The sequence below is a fragment of the Bombus pascuorum genome, chromosome 5 (assembly GCF_905332965.1).
Source record: "Bombus pascuorum chromosome 5, iyBomPasc1.1, whole genome shotgun sequence".
Classification (NCBI taxonomy): Eukaryota; Metazoa; Arthropoda; class Insecta; order Hymenoptera; family Apidae; genus Bombus; species Bombus pascuorum.
In genome coordinates this window covers 4652642-4673678 of record NC_083492.1, presented here as the reverse complement: position 1 = coordinate 4673678, position 21037 = coordinate 4652642, and the positions used below count along the sequence as shown (strand labels likewise).

The window sequence follows — 21037 nt, the reverse complement described above, 5'->3', positions numbered from 1 at the left end:
AACTTTTCAGACAACCTAATAATAACAGACTTCACGAAGCAGCCAATAGTAGCTATGTGGACTTTGATTTTATCAGGAAATGATGAAAAAGGTCAATTATAACAATTTATGTTTTAGTGTCTAGATTTAAAGTTCATCGTATAAAGCTACAATATGACTACAATAGACTAGAATACGAATAGATTTCAGATGAGAAATATTCGTTCGTCTCAACAGTTTAAATCGTCAGTTTCAACGAATCTGATATATTTAATCTAAATATCTAGTTTCGATTATCTGGACCAGTTACGTTCGTCCGAATAATCATAAAATTACTTCTTCTTCTGCCTGTTACAGAAGAGGAAGAGATCGACGTGGTAAGCTTCGATAAACCGTGCAGACCAGCGGTTTTACCAACGAATCCAAGCTTGGCCGACCAGCAACATTTCCAATTAACAGTTAACACCGCGTTCAAAGAGAAACCCCCGGGTTCGAGACCTCGTGGTCGACCTCCCTCGAACCCAGCACGGAAAAGAGCTGCCCAGGTCGAGCAGAGGCCAGCGAAACGAGCTCGTCACAGGACATGTCAGAGGAGAAACAAGGTAGGACGCACCATGTCATCGTCTACGTCCATATCATCTTCACCTTCGATGAGGTCAACCACGTCGAGAAGTTCCTCGGATGATGAATTAGACACTGAGAAGAGGAGAGAACATAACAACATGGAACGTCAAAGGCGGATAGAGTTACGAAACGCGTTCGAAGAGCTACGCGTTCTCGTGCCAGCTGTTGAGAAAAAGGACAAGGCACCGAAAGTCGCGATTCTCAGGCAAGCGTCTGCATATTGTGCTTTGTTGGCTGCGAACGATATATCGTATACTGCCACGGTGACGGAATTAAGGCGGCAACAGGAGAAGCTTCGAGCATCGCTCAGTTATCTAAGGAGGAGTCTCGCCATGACGCGCTGAGGGAGAGACTCTGATCGAATTTAATCCAACACAACAACAAAAAAAGAAAAAAAAGAATACTTTGCTCGGAACGTTTTGGAGTCGAACTTGTTGTTACCCTGGTGGATCGATGACAAAAATTGGTCACTCGGCGTTTCGAGATAGAACGTGATTATGGAAAATAAATGCCTTTACGCAAACGAGAAAAACCGCCTACCTTGTCTGTTTGGCTCTGGCTATTCACCTTCGGTCGCGCGGCTGACGAGGGCAAAGAAGGCACTTCAAACAGCGCATTCAGGAGAACCAGAAGTGCGCTGTTTGAAGAGACATAGAAGAGCCTGGTCCAATCATCGACAAGAGAAAAAACGCTGTGTTGTGGTTCTGTGATTCACTTGGGCGGATATGGATAAACCGAATCTTTGAAAATCTGTTTTACCATAGAAGAAACAAGTATATATATATATATGTGTATAGACACTTTTGCGTGAGAACAAAGAGAAAGTTAGACCGAAGGGAGAATCGAAGAGTGGATGAAGAGTGAATGCGTATCGAGAACGAAGAAGGAACACTGTTCGCGTCGAATCGGCATCAAGCGTTGGAAGAAATCGAAAGAAACGATACAAAGAGCTTTGAAAAGAATATTTATACGTATATATATATTTGTAGGAAAGATATTTCGAATGGCGAGTTACTAAAGAGAGGCGGGGAATTGGTCGTAGATTGCTTTGTCCAAATTCACGAAGTTATCTATGAGAACGTAAAATTGAGTTTAGCTAGTTTAAAGAGGAAACGTTATCGACAATAGATCTTCAGTTTTTTGTTTTTTTTCTCTCTCTCTTTTTTGTTAACACATGTACATATTACAGTAAGAAAAAATTGACGATTCACGAGGCTGAATCGCCGCGAATAGCGTCAATTCCATTTTTTATCCTTCGAATTCTCGATCAGTGTCATCTTTACGCGTTATAGAGTATCGACTAAGACCGGTTTCCGAGCTAGGTAATGTTTTATATATTTTAGAGAAAATATGTTTTACGTTCATGAAGATATTCGAAACGTTCGACGAGATCGAACGACGGCCACGCAATCCGCTATTTATCACGCATTTTTTGCGCGTTTCTGCACGTTTTGTATAACACGCTCGTATACACACGAGTTTTTCTTTTTCACACGAGTAAAACATGCATTTAGACGAGTCGAGACAAATCCGACGAGAGAAAGCCAAAAATGAACAAGACTACGATTGTTATTAATAATAGTCTCGACTGTATTGGATTTCGAATCGGCCTCGAATCGTTCGATATCTCGTCGTTGTTTGGAATTTCGTTCTGCGATGCGAAATCCATGTACGACGAAGGAAAACGAGGCTTATTATCGAACGTTATCCGACGTTAGTTGCACCGGTTCCGAACTAACTGGTCTTAGGACGCATTTCAAAGCTGAACCGGTTTCTAGGTATATCTTTCATTTTTAGGAAATGAACGAGAAAAAGAATAATATAGGAAAGAAAGAAGAGTGGGAAGCACACGCAGGTTCTTTTTCCAAAACTCGTATCGATAAATCAATAAAGATACGAGAGAAATAGCTGCTTGAATTTTACATCAACGATTTTGTATCGAATAGTCGTGATAAACCTGTAGTTTGACAAGTTGCCATTTAAACTTGCACAAGATGTTCGCCTTGTAATTACGGTACTGGTATTGTGTCATTCGATCGAAACGAAATTCGTACAGATTCAAATTCAGAGACAAATTCGAACGAGTTTTGGTAATTGAACGAGTGCAATGCACGAACTACGCGTGTGACTATTCAGAACTGTTATATTCCTCGCAATCCTCGCAATTTCACGTTGTTTGAAAGGTTTCAAGGTAGAAATTATAGCAAGTCTCATTAATATTATCTCATATGATCGAGCAAAACCGTCGAGATCCCGAAATCCCGATGAATGTGTTCCAAAGAGAGGCGTGTTTCGCGTTACGGGTAGGAAACGCGTGTTCGACAATGCCATTCAACATGGAAAAAGAAAAACCATAGATGACTGGTCCGTTAACAATACCTATTCACAAATATTTTCTTTATCGAATTCCATTGTTTTCTCCGTTGCAATCTCGCGTTGTTTTTTTTTTTTTTTTAACAGCGTCGCTAATAGTAGTTACTTACCGATCGATTGATGATCGCTGTGCGATCTTTACGTTTTTCGACGTTTCACGCCTTCGATAGCATGAATCTAAACGCGTTTTATAGTAGAGTGATTGTATTCTGGGAATCTTGCAAGTAGGTGAAAGATCGTATGAGTCATAAAACGTGTAGGTAGAGACAGTTTGCACCTAGTACATACGCGTTATATGTATGTACCGTAGGGCACAGAGAGAAAGTCATAGACATACACGCATACTACAAAGAGATAATATTAGAAATTTAGTCCGGGTACCTTACACACACACATATTCCGTTTTTGTTACGAATACATCAGATGCATCTTCATTTCGGATCATTTCGGTACGCGTAACGATATTAGCGAAGTTCGGGTTTCGAGTCGAAGTCCTGTCTGTCTTTTCTCTACCTTCTTCCTCGTTCTTCTAATCCGGCTATGGCGCAAAACGGATACAAACGCGACAAAAACCTCGTAAATGGTAGTTTTCGTCTTTTTCTTCGCGCCTCTGTTTCCTTCTTTCCGCCGATATTTCGCGCAGATAAACACGAAGATCGACGAAGCACACCGACCTTCGTAGCTGAGCGCCTATTCACATGTGTTCAGATTTTATATAAAAATGCGTTAGAACTCTTTAAACTGGTGCAATAAGAGACACGAAAGAATATTACCTTCGTGGTAGATCGTTATTTTGTTGTTAAACGATCATCGGGACTTGGTTCATCCGAGAAAGAAGTAGACAGGGCGCTGAAACCTGGAGACTAAGGATCGAATTGTTCACTTCCTTTATTCTCATCCTTCTATTAATTTTCGTTTTTATAATACGAACGATCGATCCGATATCTGTGCTCGTTTTCGAAGCTTTTCTACGGCTGAGAAACGTCGAGTTGGAAAAGAAGAGACGTCGGATCTCGCGCTATCGAGAGATTGTAAATGTCGAAGAGAAAACTAACCTCGATTAGCATGTTTTCATTTTTTTTGTCTTTAGGACTTTTTGTTTTCGTTCGTACACGATACACGTTCGCTAAGGTGGATGCTGAACAGCAACACACGGTTTTATAACAGAAGAAGGAAATCTTTTTTATCTGGTTAAGATCCGTGTGGAATACGCTTTTTAAACGCGTGTAAATAATGTACATACATATATAGGACAATATATAAACATGCATAAATAATACATAGCCATGTATGCATGTACATTGCAAATTATAGACGCTGAGGCGTGTAAGTACGTAAGGTAGAAAGAAAAATAGATCGAGAGGGAGGGACAAAGCTTGGGTGGGAGAATACTACTACTACTATTACTACTACTACTACTACTACTACTACTACTACTGCTACTATTACTAATTATTATTATTATTATTATTATCATTATTATTATGATTATAATCATTATTATTATTATTACTACTACTACTACTACTACTATTACTACTACTACTACTGCTACCACCATCACCACTACTACCACTACCACTACTACCACTACCACTACTACTACTATTACTACTACTACTATTATTACTACTACTACTACTACTAATTACTACTACTACTACTATTACTAACTACTACTACTACTACTACTACTACTACTACTACTACTACTATTATTATTATTATTATTATTATTATTATTATTATTATTATTATTATCATTATTAATATGTTTCATTATCACCATTATGCTAACTATTATAATTATAATTGTTACGAGTTTTAGTTAACAAGTTTTTCCTAGCATTTCACTGCTACGATATATAAATATATATAATATATCGCATGATGATGATAATAATAACGACGGAATTTTAGAGACGGGAAAAAAAGAGATGGATAGTATATCACACGGACGATGAGAAACTGGATCGTTCGTGTAATGTTTAATTGATTGCGGACGCGCGATCTATATAATTAGATTACGTTGTTTGGCGACGATTTAGATTTAGATGATCGGCAACAGAAATGAGAAAAGAAGATATATTATGGTAGGAATTATATTATATTATATATTACGATGAAAAAATATATATAAATATATGTCTATGTATACTGTAATTAACAGAGAAGAAAAGCAAATGGAAAGAAATCGAGACGATTAAAATATTAGTAATATACGGACGTGCATGAGAGAAAGAAAAAAAATACGTCGTTGTCGCGGCCGATCGCGGAAATATACCGGAAGACGTGTTTATAGAGAGAGGAGCGAGTGCAGTGCCCTCGCGAGGGGAGATAAAAGAAAATATAGAAAAGGCAAAATAATGTGTTCATTACAATTGTAGGTAACAGTATTCGTTTATATACATACTTTTTACGGGCTATATTGAAAGAAATAGAAAATGATAAAAAAGAAAAAAAAATATAAAGAAATAAGAAACGGTAAACGGAGAAGTTATAGCAACGACCGGAAGAAACAATCTTTCGGTAGATAAGCTTTTTTCACATATACGTACATGCATACGTACCTTTATGTACACACGATATACACACACGTACCATATATACATATATACTCCCTCTCCCATACATATTACAAACGTACACAATTTGTATTACACGCAAATATTCTAATGACTACACCTTCGCGTACGTATTATGCACTACGCGTGCGTATACACGCGCGAGTACGAACGAGTTAATATCGTGAACGGATATACTCGGAGAGGAGAGAGGGCTGCCAGTGAGAAGAACGCACGCTCTCTCTACAATGTCGGACGAAAATTAAAGAGGGATTGAAAAGTCGCGATGACAGCATGGTCGGGAGGGACTCGAGGGGTAAAACTGATTGACCGACACAGGACGGACGCGTACGAAATGCAAAGACGTAAAGAGATCGGCCTCTTTGGGAATCTACGTCCGAAAGCGTGTGCACGTGCATCCGGAAATAATGTTTCGACGTATTCGTCATTCCTCGCTCGGCGTTGTAATATACGATCGCCAACACGCGTGTATACGCACGCATATGTACATATACATTTTATACACCACACCTAATAATACCGTGCAAATAGCTCATATACATGTACGGACAGATCGCATACGAGACACGCGGCAATCACCTATACACGCATACGAATACAGGTTAATTAAAGACTAATCGACGATACGACCTGAAACCTGAATCGCAACCCAAGTGCTTCAAATTTATATAGGTACATATTAATCGCGGTAATAATGCAGTTCGGAACCACGGGTGGAACGCATTTTTTTCGGCTGGCGTATATTAAAGTAGAGGAGGGTGATGTAGATTCAATAACGTCGAGGAGTTAGTTTCGAAGGGTAGTCGAAGGGACTTGACTTGAAATCCCTTGTTTCTTTCGTTCTCGAGCGGTTCAATCGTGTTCTTTTTAATTGTTGCTCCAAGTATGAAAGACATACGAGATCCTTCGCGTGTCTTTCGGAAGAGATTTTTCGAAATGAGTATCGGAACGAGTACGATGACGTTGAAGTCTAGTTTTATGAAAATCTATCTGTAAAGATAGTCGAAAAAAACATTTTTACCTGTACGCTTTACATACATAATGACCGACGACGTGGCTTTACTCGTCGAAAAATAAAAGATAAGAGAAGAAGAAAAGAAAGTTTTTACGTAGGGAAATATGACTAGCGACTCACCGTAGGAAAAAACGAGATAATATTTGAATACCGAACGAAATATGCACAAAGGCCTTACAAATCGAATCACAGTTTCGACGTTCTTACACCCGCGACATTTTCTAGGCGTAGCTCCCGTACTATTTTTGACAGATTTTTTATACGTTTAACCCTGCGGTCGCACTGACGATAATTATTAAAAAAAAAAAAAGATTTACGCGATTACAGGAACTATTATTATATTATATTATTACCGAATGGAAACAATAACAAAACCAGAAGACTAAGAAACATTAGAATGGAGGGAGAAGAAGAAGATAAAACATGGAGGAAATGTTTTTTATAAACGAACGAAGTGGATTAGTTAACGAAAACGGAACGTTGTTCGCATACTCAGGATAATAATAAGAGGCGCCTTAATTTTTAACCGTACTAAGAAAAACAAAAAAACAAATTTGGTCTCTGGGAATCTTTTCGTACTACATCATATATTTTACGTGTACATAAGAGAGAATCAGGGAATGGAGTAAAGAAGAAGGAAATATAACGTTCCTCTTCCTCTGCGCGTCAAAATTTCGTCGAAGGAGGCTCGCGTTTTGAATTGGGCTCGCGTTTTGAATTGGGCTCGCGTTTTGAATTGGGCTCGCGTTTTGAATTAGACTTGCGTTTTGAATTGGTTTAGAGTTTTGAATTGGACGGGCGTTTTGAATTGGGCGCGCGTATGCATTGCGCATGCGCAAATTGCCACTGATCGAATAACGAAATAGGATGACAGACAAAAAAGAGAAAAAGAATAGTGTAGCATTATATCGGTCACGGTTTTGAAGTTCTTCCGCTTTTAACGAAGATGAGAAATTCGTTAGTTTGATGCGACGAAATGAAACTCTACTATATCAACTCAACTCATACTGAAACTCAACTATATATATATACATATATATATATATATAGCATTATGTATAATATACATACCTCGCAATAGATTTCGCCTTCGCAAGACGGTAGCCTTCTCGTCACGCTAAATAATAAAATAGCGAATCCCCGTTTTATAGCAGCTCTCTGCTTTCTTTTTTCTCGACTTTTGCTCGTGTGTCCGACCTGTGAGTTCTTTATATTGTGCCAAATTATGAGAGAAGGGAAGGTGGATCAAGAGAAAGGAAAAGGAAGAAAGAGGAATCATAGTTGCAGATTTAACAGAGCGTTATTTTAGCCGAATTTAGTCCGATGCGTTTAGACTGTCCATTAGTTAGAAAAGAACGACTAGCTTATCTGTTTTTTCTTTCTTTCTTAATATTTATCCGAACATGTAGCTCAAAATACAAGGGACGCCCTTTACTAGGGTCGGTTCTCGTTGTACACGCTTTTTCCTTCCTTTCCCTTTTTCCTGTTCTTTTATTTAGTTTTATTCTCCCGTATCTTTTTCGTTTTTCACTATAGATATACATATATACGTCGGAGATGAAAATATGTATATTTTTTTCGTTTCTCCCTTCGATCGACTAGAAAATATCTCTAGGCCTTCTCTCGACAAAGACATTTCTTCGAAAATTGCTCAGAGAGTGACCCTTGCTGTTGGATCGTGGAAACGTGCTTTTTTTCTCGTTTGCGATCTCTTTCCCTGCTTCACGATTCCCCCCACCCCCCCTGGTTAGTCCATGCGACGCTTTTTATCCTATGAATTGTCGTTCGGGACGATAGCCGACCGGGTACACGCGTTAATTGAGGCTTGGAGGAACGGAGAGCTATTTTCCTCCGTTTCTTTTCTTATATATAAGATATAAATATGTATGTATATTAAAAGAAAATAATATTATATACGTCTTCGTGATTTTACATAATGATACTTGCGCGTTTATCCGCGGGGTTCAGGTTCCATCGTTTCGAATGTCGGTGTGAATTTTTACGCGCGTTTCTTGATCATGCGTCCCGGGACGAGCCGGGGTTGAAAGCTTTAGAGATCAAGGCACGTTGTTCGAAATCTTCGAAAAATTTTATGCAATCCCCCGCGACATATCGCAAATCGTGTCTGTTAACAGCCAGCGGAAGCCTGACAGTAAAATGACAGATGTCGCGAGAACGATATTTTCGGTGAATTTGAAACGAACGTATCGGGAGAGGGGCCGAGAAGTAGTAGTAGAATTTATTTAGCATTTTTAAAGATTATGAACTAATATAATATAAAAGAAAGAACAATGTTGCGAGAAATTAACACGTTCCCCCGTTCTTTTACGGCGATATTGAAGAGTGCAAACGTACCTGCTAGCCACATAGACATTAAAAATAATAATAATAGTTAATTGTGTAAAGGAAAGGTGTTATGTACGAAATATTACGCGTTTGTAAACGACACGCATCGACGTAGCTTTAGCTTAAGAAAGGATAAGGCAATTATATACTATTATAAAATACTGTTATCATTGTATAATAACGACTCGACGTGGCGCATGAGATTCGCCTCCGACATACAGTTCTGCGTTCTGCGCCAGGATCAAATACGTTGTATTTTCTTTTTTCGTTTTTCTCCTTTTATTCTTTCATTTTATTTCAACAATTCGAGATACACACGCATGAGAATGATTAGAATAATTGAATTTGCGCGTTTACCCGGATCCAGCGAATCTCGCGTCCACGGTGTTTCCTTTTTGTAAATTTTTTTACATATACACGCGTGCAGTGCAGTCGTTAATTATAAAATACGTGCATAGATGCAGAGAACGTCCCCTCCTCCAAATGCAACAATATCGTGCTTACACGATTACGCATTCTATCTTTTTTCCCGTGTTCTCTTTGTTTATTTTTTCCCTCGTTTTATACCATATTTTTTGTTTCGTTTGATTTATGACGTGCGGTAAACGTCACGTTCGCTCATTCTTTTTGCAATGCACGCATAAACAATGCCACAAGAACGACTTTACCGCTGTGTATGTCGATACGAATGTGTAGAAAACAAGAAAAAAACAATTAGCAAAAACTGAATAGTAAAAGCAAATGAGTGAATGAGTGAGTGTGTGAGCGATTGAACGTGTGTGTAAGAGAACGAATGGTAAAATGCGAGAGTGAGACTGAACGATTCTGAGATGGAGTATTTTATGTATGTGTATAAGTAAAGTACATACAGTTTGCTATTGAGGAACCGCGTATCACGTTGTATCAGACCTTTAATATTTTTAAAGGTAAGAACGTGTGTCAGAGAGAACGAAAGAGAGGGATGAAGAGAAAATTCTGGTTGCGCGTGACGAATCCATTTTTTCAGGGGAGGGGGAGGGGATGGGTTCTCGACGAGAATACTTAAAATATAACATTAGGTTTTTTATTCAAAGCAAAACAATATTTTTTATTTATCCCTTTATTTTTATATGACGTTGCTACTGGAAACCGTCTCATGAGCGAAAAGAAGGGGTGAATGGGAAAGAATGACAGAAATCGAACCAGAAGATGGAGCGAATGAGACAGAAAGGGTTTAATTATGTCGACGAACGGGTGGTAACCAGAGCTACACAACGAAATGAACCTTTCTATAAGTTGGGGTAACGAGAGGGGATCGTATATATAATCCGGGATGAAATAGGAGTAAAGGAAACATAAAGGAAAATAAATTGGGAACCCCTATACACAGATTTTTGAACTGCGATATTCATGTTATATTATATTATATATATAATATATATATATTATATACAGATATAGACCGATAGAATCTCTTATTTTTGCAAGAAAACCAGATTCCCGAAAAATAGAAAAAAAAAGTAAAAAGGAAAAAAAAAATACTGAAAACTACGTTCGTCGTTACGCGACGGAGAAGACGAAGGACGTTTCTCGAAATCATTTTTCCCTTAATATAGACACATTTTCTTTTCATATTTCAGTCTTTTGACGCCTTGTATCTTTTCTATTCTATTTTATTTTATTTTATTACACCTTTTCTTTCTTCGGTACCGAGGCAATAAATTTCAACGTTATTTTATTCGTTGTTCCAACTCGATGAATTTTTTCCGTATTCTAACGAAACCAAAAAGGGCGCGTCCTTTGCCTTCTTGGTCGCGTTTAATTCGACGGACGCGCACCACAGAGACTTAGCCGCTTTAAACCGGGGGTGGCGTACGTTGGAATTTCGTCTCGATTCTCGCGACATTCGACGACACAAGCTTTCTACGTAATCATGATATTTTAAAGAACCAAAAAAAAAAAGGACAAAACGACAAAAAAAATGACGACGATAATGATGATAAGAAACAGCGTAAAGTGTAAATCGAGGGACCCTATGTTCCGACCGTATGAGATAAAGATCTCGCTTTTAAAGGAAACGCTTATATGAATAAAAAGAACGTGGAAATTTTGTTCTCCCTTTGAGAGGGTGGAAAAGCGCGAGTTTTATATTACAGAGGATTTGGTCCTGCTAGAGGACAGGTGGGAAAGTTCGTGACAGACAGTAGGTAGATATAATCGTATAGGATTTTTGCTTACTAACTATCTAATTACTCTATTATCGATTATCGAGCAATACTGTTAATAATTATTTAAAAACTATTAACGGTAAATAACGATTGTACTACTCACTTGTAATTGTATTATATGATAATAATATTTAATATATAATATTATATAATATATTATATTATACATTTTATATAATAATCATATACGCATATAGAACAGCATATACTGTATAACCTTTTATCTAATAATATAATATATTATCGATAATATTAATATTAATTATTAACGATAACAATATTCGGTAAGGTATCTGCGTGTAATGGATGCTTCTCGAGTTTCGTTTCCACCGAGACGCTTTCCTAGATTTCTTTTTACGTTTATCATACGTACGTTTTAAGGATTCGTGATCGGCCGATCTCGCGGATAATAGACGAAGTTAACCGGACCCACCTCCTTTATTAAAAATGAGTAAATAAATTTAAAAAAAAAAAAAAAAAAAGAGTTCACTTGTACCTATACCTCGAGCGATTTGTTGAATGTAAAGTAGTAAGGGAAAGGGAACGTTAAGAGTTTTAGGATTTTTACGATTTTACCGAGAACGATCGTGATTGTCGTTCCCCGACAACATCCGTATTCCCATTACCGCCCCCGGTCTCTTTTCTTTTTTTCACTTTTTTCTTCCTCCGGTTGTGTACTGTGAGATCGGAAGTTGTCGGGGAATCGTCGAAACGTAAAAGTCACCCCCGTACAATTACGTAACATTGACCTTATATAATACATAAATACATATACGCATACATACACATACACATACGCATGTTGACTGGGAGAAAAGGAAAAAGAAAATGAAGATGGAACTATTAACGATAAGCGAAGCGCATCGCGAAGAATTAAGACACGTTTATACGACAGCACTATGACGCGATTAGTGGTGTACACGTACATGTGTATACGCAACCCACGTATTTTATATTCCGTGTGCTCGGTGCACCTGTACGTGTATGCGGCATATGCTACATTACTAGATAGAAGATAATAAATGAAAAAAGAATATTTATTCCACAAGTTAAATAGTAATATTAGAAGTAATATTTATATCTCTTTATTTACTATTTGCATATTATATAACGACGTAACCCTCACCATTTCGGTAGGATGGACGGGTGGATTTTGTACGGAAAGAATGATACAAAACAAAAGAAACAAAAAAAAAAAAAAAAAAATAAGGAGAAAGAAACTGAAAGAAAAGCGAGAGAGAGAGAGAGAGAGAGAGAGAGAGAGAGAGAGAGTAGGCAACAAGGAAGATATGCTTATTGGTACTGAAAAATAGATAGTATAGTGTGTGTGTGATTGGAAAAAGTGTTACAGAGAGAGTGTGATAGCGAAAGAAAAAACTAAGAATGAACGAAAAGAATAGGTTTTGTACTTAAATTTAAAAGAAAAGAAGAGAAAAAAAGGTCATTCGCGTACGTAACACGCTTCGTTTTCGTTTCTTATTTTGGTTCCGTTTTCGTCGACGAGAGCGATCTATATAGAAATATATTATTGTACACGAACGAAATTGTTCCTTTCTCAGCGGCATTGCGTCCGTTTTCCAGGCGTTGTTGGTGATCGACGATCGTTTTTGGTTAAGTCGAAATGAAAATGGATCGTGCTCGATGGTTATCGTTTAGTAATGAAGTTGTACGACGGCAATATAAGTTTGAGTGATATGCATATTAGGAATTTTTGGTTTTTTGTTACATTAGTGGTCAGCTGCGATAAATTAGGCGAAAAGAAAGTCTTTGATGTTTCTTTTTTTCAGGAAAAAGAATGAAACAGTTCCTTGACATTTATATTTCGAAGTATCTTATTATATCAATAAAAATATTATCATTTATCCGAAACTGCTACTTTTTTCTTATACCCTTCGATCCTATATCCAAAATCCTATCTTTAGTTCGTAAGATCGAAGATCGTTAGGATCGAGTTACCTACAATATTTTGATCATCTTTATGTTAGTCACTCTGAAAACTCGAATGTATAGCCATTGAGTAAATAATAAGGCGAGGGCTCGAAGATTACAAATTGCCGCGGGATAAAAAAAAAATTCGTTTCATACGTTTCTGATAGTTCGCTAATCATTATCTTTCATAACCAATGACTTATCGCAAGCAATAGAAATATGTTCGAAATAATGAATCGGATAAGGCTATGTCTTCAAGGGGACATTTTCCTTTCGTAAGATCGAGTAATAGTAACGTGTCTGGTAAGATAGATGCATTGACATGCTATCAAAGAGGGTAGCTGAAGGGGTCGAAAGAGGCACGAAACCGAAAATCGAAGAAGGGGAAAAAATGGCAAAAGAAGAAGAAAAAAAGGAGAATATAATCGAATTCCAGTCATCCGGTTCATTTCACTCATACCGTATATCACGTTATGGCGATTAACGGTACGATCGACGACCGGCACCGGTTTTACGAGCCTTTATTTCGCTCGTTGAATTAATTCGACGTCATAAAGAGCAAGATAATGGCCGGCTGGGATGCATCCGAAACAGCGAGCCGGGGAGAAGGTAAGCCAAAGCAGAAATTTAACGAGAAAGCCACCGTAGTCGCTGCGTTATACGCCCCGGACGAACCAAAACTAACCATTCTACCGATCAGATACGCGTTTTCTCTTTTTTCCTTAGCCTTTTTGCGATGTTCCTTCCCTTATATCCAACTCCCGCCTCTTTATTTTCTCCTTTTCTGCCATTTTCTTTCTACTTTGCTTTTTGTTTCACCGCGTCTACTCCCTTTCACTTTGTTCCTCTTTCCCTTATTTTCTTCTTTTAATTTTTTCCCCCGTGCTTCTTTCTGTTCCATCCGCATATTTCGCAACCCCTTGTTTCCATTTAATCTTTTTATCGCTGGATAGCTTTATTTCTTTTTATTTCCGTCATAATTTCACGTATTTCCTGTCTGTCCATTCTCCTTTCTCTAATTTTCCTATTCCTCCTGTTTCTTTTCCTTTAGAACGCATGCTCCCTGCCACGCTCGCTTTCCTCCAGCTCTTTCCCCTTTTAATCCGCTTTTTTCTCTCGTTATCCTTTCAGTTATTCCCTGCCGATCGTTCTTTTTTCTGCAAGTCTTCCTTCTTCCTGTCTTATTTCCTTTACGTCGTGTGTCTCGTGCCCTCGATCGTTGGTTTCGATTAGCATTCTTTCTTTCTACCTTCACAACGTTCGCGCTTCCTGTGGAAAGTTCCCGTGCAGTTGCGTCAATAGAATATTTCGAACAGGCCAACCGCGATTAGGCGGCTAAATGCGAGAATTATGGAAAGCAGAGGCAACGTGCACGCATCCGCGGGACTAATAAAGCGAATGATATATAACGGGTCTCCGAAATACCACGCGTAATCCAGGATTCCACAAAAGACGACTAAACGCGAAATCGTCGGGAAACCTTTATCGGGTGTAAAATTGATTATAAATCAAATTGCCCGTCTCGACGATTCGCGATTCCGCTTTGAGGAAACTTTGTTCCCCTACCATTTCTCCCCAATTCTTGAAATTTTGGATTCCAGCTTCCGAGGGATGTGAATCTATTGCCTTTCGTCTTACACACATACGTATTCTTCCTGCAATTGACTTGTATTTAATGTACCTATGTTTTATATAATAAGAGGATAGCAGATACTTGAAGCTAATGTGAATAGCGGATAATAAACTCTGCATAATAATAAACAAAATCGTAAATGAGTATTACGTATCTTTACGCTATATAATCGTAGATTTATCATAGCTTATAAATGAATTACTTAATTATCGAAGTTTCAAGTATTCAAATTTTCCAGTTATCCAATTTTTCACTTTCGTTAAAGAGTAGCGTTCAAATACGAACTGTCCTCGAAATTTCTATGATAAATCTTGATTCGACTTGGAAGGATTTTCTAATAATCCTGCTAATAATATCAAGTATCATCATTTTGCTTTCTATCTTGTCCATTTGAATTCTCTAAGGCAAAATCTAGCGTCTAAATTTAGAGCCAAGAAAGATCATAATTTGAGGTATGTATTTCAAACAGTGGATTCTTTAGAATTTATATGTTGTTAAGATACACAAGCCTCCGCTTAGTTCATGCAAATCACAAAGAGTGTCTGTGTAGATATAAGAACGTCATTCTAAAATCATATCTTTTTCAAAATATAAGCATTCGATGGTATTTGGTAAAAGAACAGAACGGAACAAGAGATTACGTAATCTCGAAAGATGTTAAGTCTACGCCCAATAGATTAAAGGCTATCGAGCCTCTCCAACTTGGTCTACTAAACGTCCGTCTACATTGACAAAACTGTTAAGAAATCGTACGTTTTGCCAGTCAGCAGGGCCACTTTTGAAAATAAAAATTTCCATTACTTGTTTATAGCTATTTTTTGCATATCGTAATAATTTTTTATGCATATTTATGAGAACACGTGTGCTAATGTTAACACACGAGTTTTGCGGATTACGACAACTTCCGTTCAATACTTTTATCGCTTTAATCGATGGTATATTTTAATTGTAATTTGTTAAAGTTTTCCTTGAAACTGAAATAAAATTAACATAGTACGTTACTTAATGCTTCTTTTTATATGAATTATTCTTTAACTATGATCACGTGGTAACAGCAAAGAATATTTCACTCTTTCGAAAGAAGCATATGGTAAACATCAATTACAACAATCTCAGTTTCTTTCCTAAGTTAACCAGAAAAAATATAAAAATGGATTAAATGAATCAATCCTAAGCAAAGAAAAAAAAGATTCGAGAAGCGTGTAGCAGTATTAATTCTCTCAACACATATACAGGGAGATAAAGTTTCGAACTTCTCTTCAAAATATTGTTTTACATTATCAATAAGGATGCAGGTATTGAAGAGACAACGATAATTAGTAGCAGAAACAACGTTTAACCACGAAATAAGCGTATCTTGGTGGTATCAATGTCTACCCCCTTCCTATTTTAGGATAAAATCCAACATATTTTAATGGCCGAATTATCTGAATTCATGTAGATAGAAATTATCTGAGATCTCCCACGACCAGGTAAGGTTACTTTTTTTTTACAATACCGTGTTATCTTATCAACGCTCTTGAAGGCAGAGCAAAATCAGAAACTATTTTTTCTTTTCTCGAAAATAAATGGCGACACGTAATTTACCGTACTACATAGACGGTAGGTTGGTAAATAGTGTCTATAAATATTTAATAGAGAATATTATGCAATAGAAATGTAAAGAACGATGTAACATACCAGATAATAATTTGTAAACAGTGTCTATTTCGAGCAAGTAGAAATTGACTTTAAATGAAAGGAAACAGGTATTTAAATATTTTAGTGGATGATAACTGATTCAAGTGGTCTGCAATTTAATTAAATTTTATTTTCTTCCATTTTTGCATGCACTTTATTAATATACACTTAAAATAATATGCACACGTATATCCAGACGAATGTAGTTAGATAATACGTTATTACACGTACAGTAAATTTTGGCAGTGATGCTTAATCGCTAAGTTTGTCTTTCACGTGATACAAAGCATGCACTGAATGAATATCATAGACTTAATTGCATATTGCAATCTTTTTATATATTATCGTATCAATGGTAAATATCGGTGCGATGTTTATGTGACGAATGTTTATTTCTTATCTATTCCCTAGAAGCAGAATTAGTGAAGGTTTCCGAACTATTGAATTTGGAAATCTTTGTTATATATATAAATATAATAACATAATCAGCAGTTATCAATCGTCTATAGGTGGATTTAGCCAGTCGATGAGCCTTCCAGTCAGCTGTATAAACTAAAATATGTACATCTTACGCTCTTTATCTCGAAAGTATAACCTGTGATATAACAAGTGCCCAAACGCTATCTCTTGTGGATTAAAGTAACGAATGATTTTTGGGATGTTTTTTAATTGGATCGTTCGAAATATGGATTAGAATTAGCTATGATACATATGACGCCACATATGTAATACGTTGCTGGCGTCTGATCGAATTAACGATAACAGAATATCACTGGTAAGTATAGATTGTATGTAACACGCATTTTTTAGACACTTTATCAGCGAATAAAATTATGCGAAGTACGAGAGCGCGTGTTGGAGATTAAACTGCTAATGAAATCATTCACAATGTCGTTGAAGTTCAATTATTTCTGTATAACGGTTAGTATATTATGTAATGTATTATATTACTGTACAGTATGGTAAGTTTAGAATGTAAAGTGGCAAAGGATATATTGAAAATTTTTGTTTATACGAAGATATGATTAACGATGCTTTACAGTGTAGTGACAACGAACAAATCTATGCTTCAGTTCATCTGTACCGTATGCGTAATCAGCTAAATATATATGGAAGAACTGAGTGTGATTTTAGATATGGATAGTCGTCAATTGCGTATTTGATTGCGTCTAAAATTGTAAAAGTTATACTATTTTCGTTGTAACATGCTTTGTAATATTATATAACAATTTACTATACATGTGCAAATTATCTTTTTTGAAGAGTAACATCATATCAGAAAATAATAACTCCAAAATACACGTATAATAATATAAAACAATTATATAATTAGTTGATTATTGTTGTATCAAATTATCTAAGGGACCAGAATAGTAGTATTAATATTATAATACAATTCTGAAAATAGTATTATAGATATAAATATAATATAAATACATTATTAATAAGTGTAATGGTTATAAGTACAATAACATTAGCCAAATATTTAAGTGGTGCTATATTTAAAATATAAAATAAAGCTCTGATATAACTTGCAATGAAAAATGAATGGGACCTTAATCATAACGTAGTTTCCAAGGATACAATGATATTACGAAATATTTTCTTATTAATAATAACGAATTATATTTATGCGGTAAATACAGTAATCATAACTGACACGAAATCAGTAAGAAAGCGTGACGCGTCGTAAGTGTCCGTTCAAAATCTACCGCCTTTGGCTTTCATAGCTCGGTGAACGGAACGAGAAACACATGCAGACCGTGGCTGCGCATGCGCAGTTTCAAGTAACTATAAGTGATCGTAGAATGGTCGATATGTCGCGTGTGCCAATTTTAACAATTTTGGGATCTACAGGATGTGGAAAATCACGTTTGAGTATCGAATTGGCCCGCAAATTTTCTGGAGAAATTATTTCGGCCGACAGCATGCAAGTAAGTGAGAAAACAATCGCTTATTATCTTGTTCTTTCCATCGTGGTCCTTGTAGGTTAGGTGCGTATTTAAAAGTTGTTTATTACCAGCGAACCTTCGAAATAGAATACTTTAATTTCGATTCGTACAAAAATCCTAAACATACTACTTTATTAGCTAATTGAAAGACGATATATTAATCGTGGAAAATAGTTTGTTTGTTGAAGCGATCGAATAGGTTGAAACCTATAGTGTATATGCATCATGCTATTTGACTTCCTCTTTCGCGTCCGAGTCTGTTTACGTTTTAATATGGAAACATAGAAACGGTTATTCTAATACGTCACATTTTATAAGGACAGAACATACTGAATGGTGTTTTGAAAACCATTAAAGTATAGGAATGTTGTTGTATACGTGTTATTACATTCTCTTACAATTGCCTGCCAACTTTTATGCTCACTTGCATTTTATTTATATATTATTAACAGTAAATTTCATTTTGTCTCATTTACGTGCATGATATAGTGCATGCTTTTTCTACAAGCGTATGTACATACGACTGTTACATTGTAGATCGTCATTAGTAATTAAAATTATTATACCGATTTATTGTGTAGGAACAAGAGAAAACGATTAACGTATTGTTGATCCAGAACTTAAAATTATTTATAGAAATTAAAATACGAATCTGTATTACTTAATTTTTATTATTGCTATAGCTTTTGTTCAATATAAATGTTATATTCAACGTAAATAACATATAATAACTAGTCTTTAATGAAAAAAAATATTTTCAATTGACGTATCTATGATAATAAATACATAACAGTATTGCGTTATTCCGAAACACATTTGTATTCGAAGACTATCACTATAATCACGTTTCCAACGTTGAATGAAAATTATCGAACCACATGAGAGAACAGATTATGTACAGCGTTAAATGAGAGCGTACTTGCGGAACTAATCCATCTTGCTCTTTCTCTGCGACCCGTTTCCTATTATCTTTCGCATAGTTTAGATTCAGCTGCGTTATAAGAGCTAGTTTTCTCGACAGCCGCGGTCGTAGATTTCAGCCTGGTAACTTTCGGAGAGGGTCCGGAGTTAATCGTTCTAATTACCCTACTCTTTCACATGTGTAAGGTAACCACGACGAGCGTTTAATTACATCGTCTGTGACATAGGGATGGCCCTTTCGTCGAAAATGTCGCGTTCGTAATTATCTTTTGATCGTTTTGTCGTTGGTCTTCAGACACGTATCAAGTTAGCGTTACGCGTTCCGTGCACGAACATTTAAATCCCACGATGGAGTCTTTGTATAGTTATCTTTATTGTTTCACGAAAGAAGACAACTTTTCGAATTTAATCCTGCTGTTTTCCTTGGGACAATATTAAATAGCACAATGAGATAAATAGATATTACTATGGTATAGGTAGTGGTTAAATATTTGATCTTAGTATTTAATATATTTATATTTACATTTGTTATACTTTCTGTGTATTTCACATTTCTTATTAATAAAATTTCGTAAAAATGAAGAGAAGATATCTAAAGGGATATAGAAATGAAGAAGAAACGAGAAGAAAAACAGGATTAATGTGTTATTTCAATTAATTGTTTTATATTATTACAATCAAGGTTTTCTTTTTGAGGTAGTTGAATAGAGAAATAATTTTTATATGTATTATTATAATTCAATGAATTATAGTTGTATGTCTTAATTGTTTTGTAAATTGTGTTTATAAAAAAAAAATATGAACTCTTTGAGTTGTTGAATATAAATGTTCAGTTTAATGTTTTGGAATATCAAAAGTTTTTTGTATGCCAAAAGATTCATGAATGACTGCTGTTTCTTAATACTAGATTACTGAATAAATCTATGCGTGATTTATCGTGTAGTAAAACTCTTATCAATTTCAAAGAAATCATCGTTAAAAAAACGTCCTCGTTTAAAGAGCAAATCATTTGATATCGAAGATGTTTTTAAAAACCCTACTTCCGCATTAGTTTCGTCAGCATTCAGAAGTTTTGCGATCTGATTTTATTGCATCAAGAGTATTGCAAAACCGGAAGTTTGAATATTTTAGTTCTCTATTTGCCATATCATGATTTCAAAAGTGTTACTGCATCATTTCTATTTTTACATAATCTTGGAGATATTTAATATTGCTAATACCATTACATTCATTTTAATAAACAAAATCTACGAAATAATTGAAAATATCTATCTATGATTCATAAAATTATTACAGTAATATAAACATTCAAATTGGATCTCAAATATCTATTTAACAATGATTGACCGTCCCTGAAAGAATATTAGAATAAAAGGAATTCGTTTGTTCGCCGAATCCTTCTTAAATCAGAGTATCGTTTTCAAAGAATTGCCTAAACGATTCTCAGAATCCCTTTGTACAAAGAACTTATCAAACAGATAAATGTAGTTACGTAAAGTGTTTCTCCAATTGACGCGTTATTTTTTCACTTTGCATATATGTATCTTCCGCATTAATGGACGGTCTTTATATCGCGCTTTATTAATATATCCGAGTGTGTTTTATTATCTTGTGGCCCGCAAAGCAAACTGTATAAATGCAAAGTAGTAAAGCTCGCATGATAGTCGTTATAAAGTAAGTGGATCGAATTAAACTTTGTCCTCTTGATGTGTGCATTACCCTGGAGGACCGTGGGACTTCCGGTCCTTTTTTGGCCATTGAATAGTATTTCCACTGTTTCCTTCACCCCACTA

At 36.0% G+C, this 21037-nt stretch overlaps 2 protein-coding genes across 4 annotated transcripts in view; both read left to right on the top strand.

Annotated features, from left to right (window-relative positions):
• Positions 1-12998, top strand: part of LOC132907089 (transcriptional regulator Myc-like) — a 38271-nt gene extending 25273 nt beyond the window's left edge. For all 3 annotated transcript variants that reach the window (XM_060959842.1, XM_060959841.1, XM_060959843.1), the window contains exon 3: positions 337-12998. In XM_060959842.1, the coding sequence (XP_060815825.1) occupies positions 337-947 (611 nt within the window). In that variant the 3' untranslated portion in view covers positions 948-12998. The remainder of the gene's footprint in view (positions 1-336) is intronic.
• Positions 12999-18110: 5112 nt separating this feature from the next.
• The window catches only part of LOC132907090 (tRNA dimethylallyltransferase), a 120298-nt gene continuing 117371 nt past the window's right edge, over positions 18111-21037 (top strand). Inside the window, exon 1 of the mRNA XM_060959845.1 lies at positions 18111-18305. Coding sequence (XP_060815828.1) covers positions 18126-18305 — 180 coding nt within the window. The 5' untranslated portion in view covers positions 18111-18125. The remainder of the gene's footprint in view (positions 18306-21037) is intronic.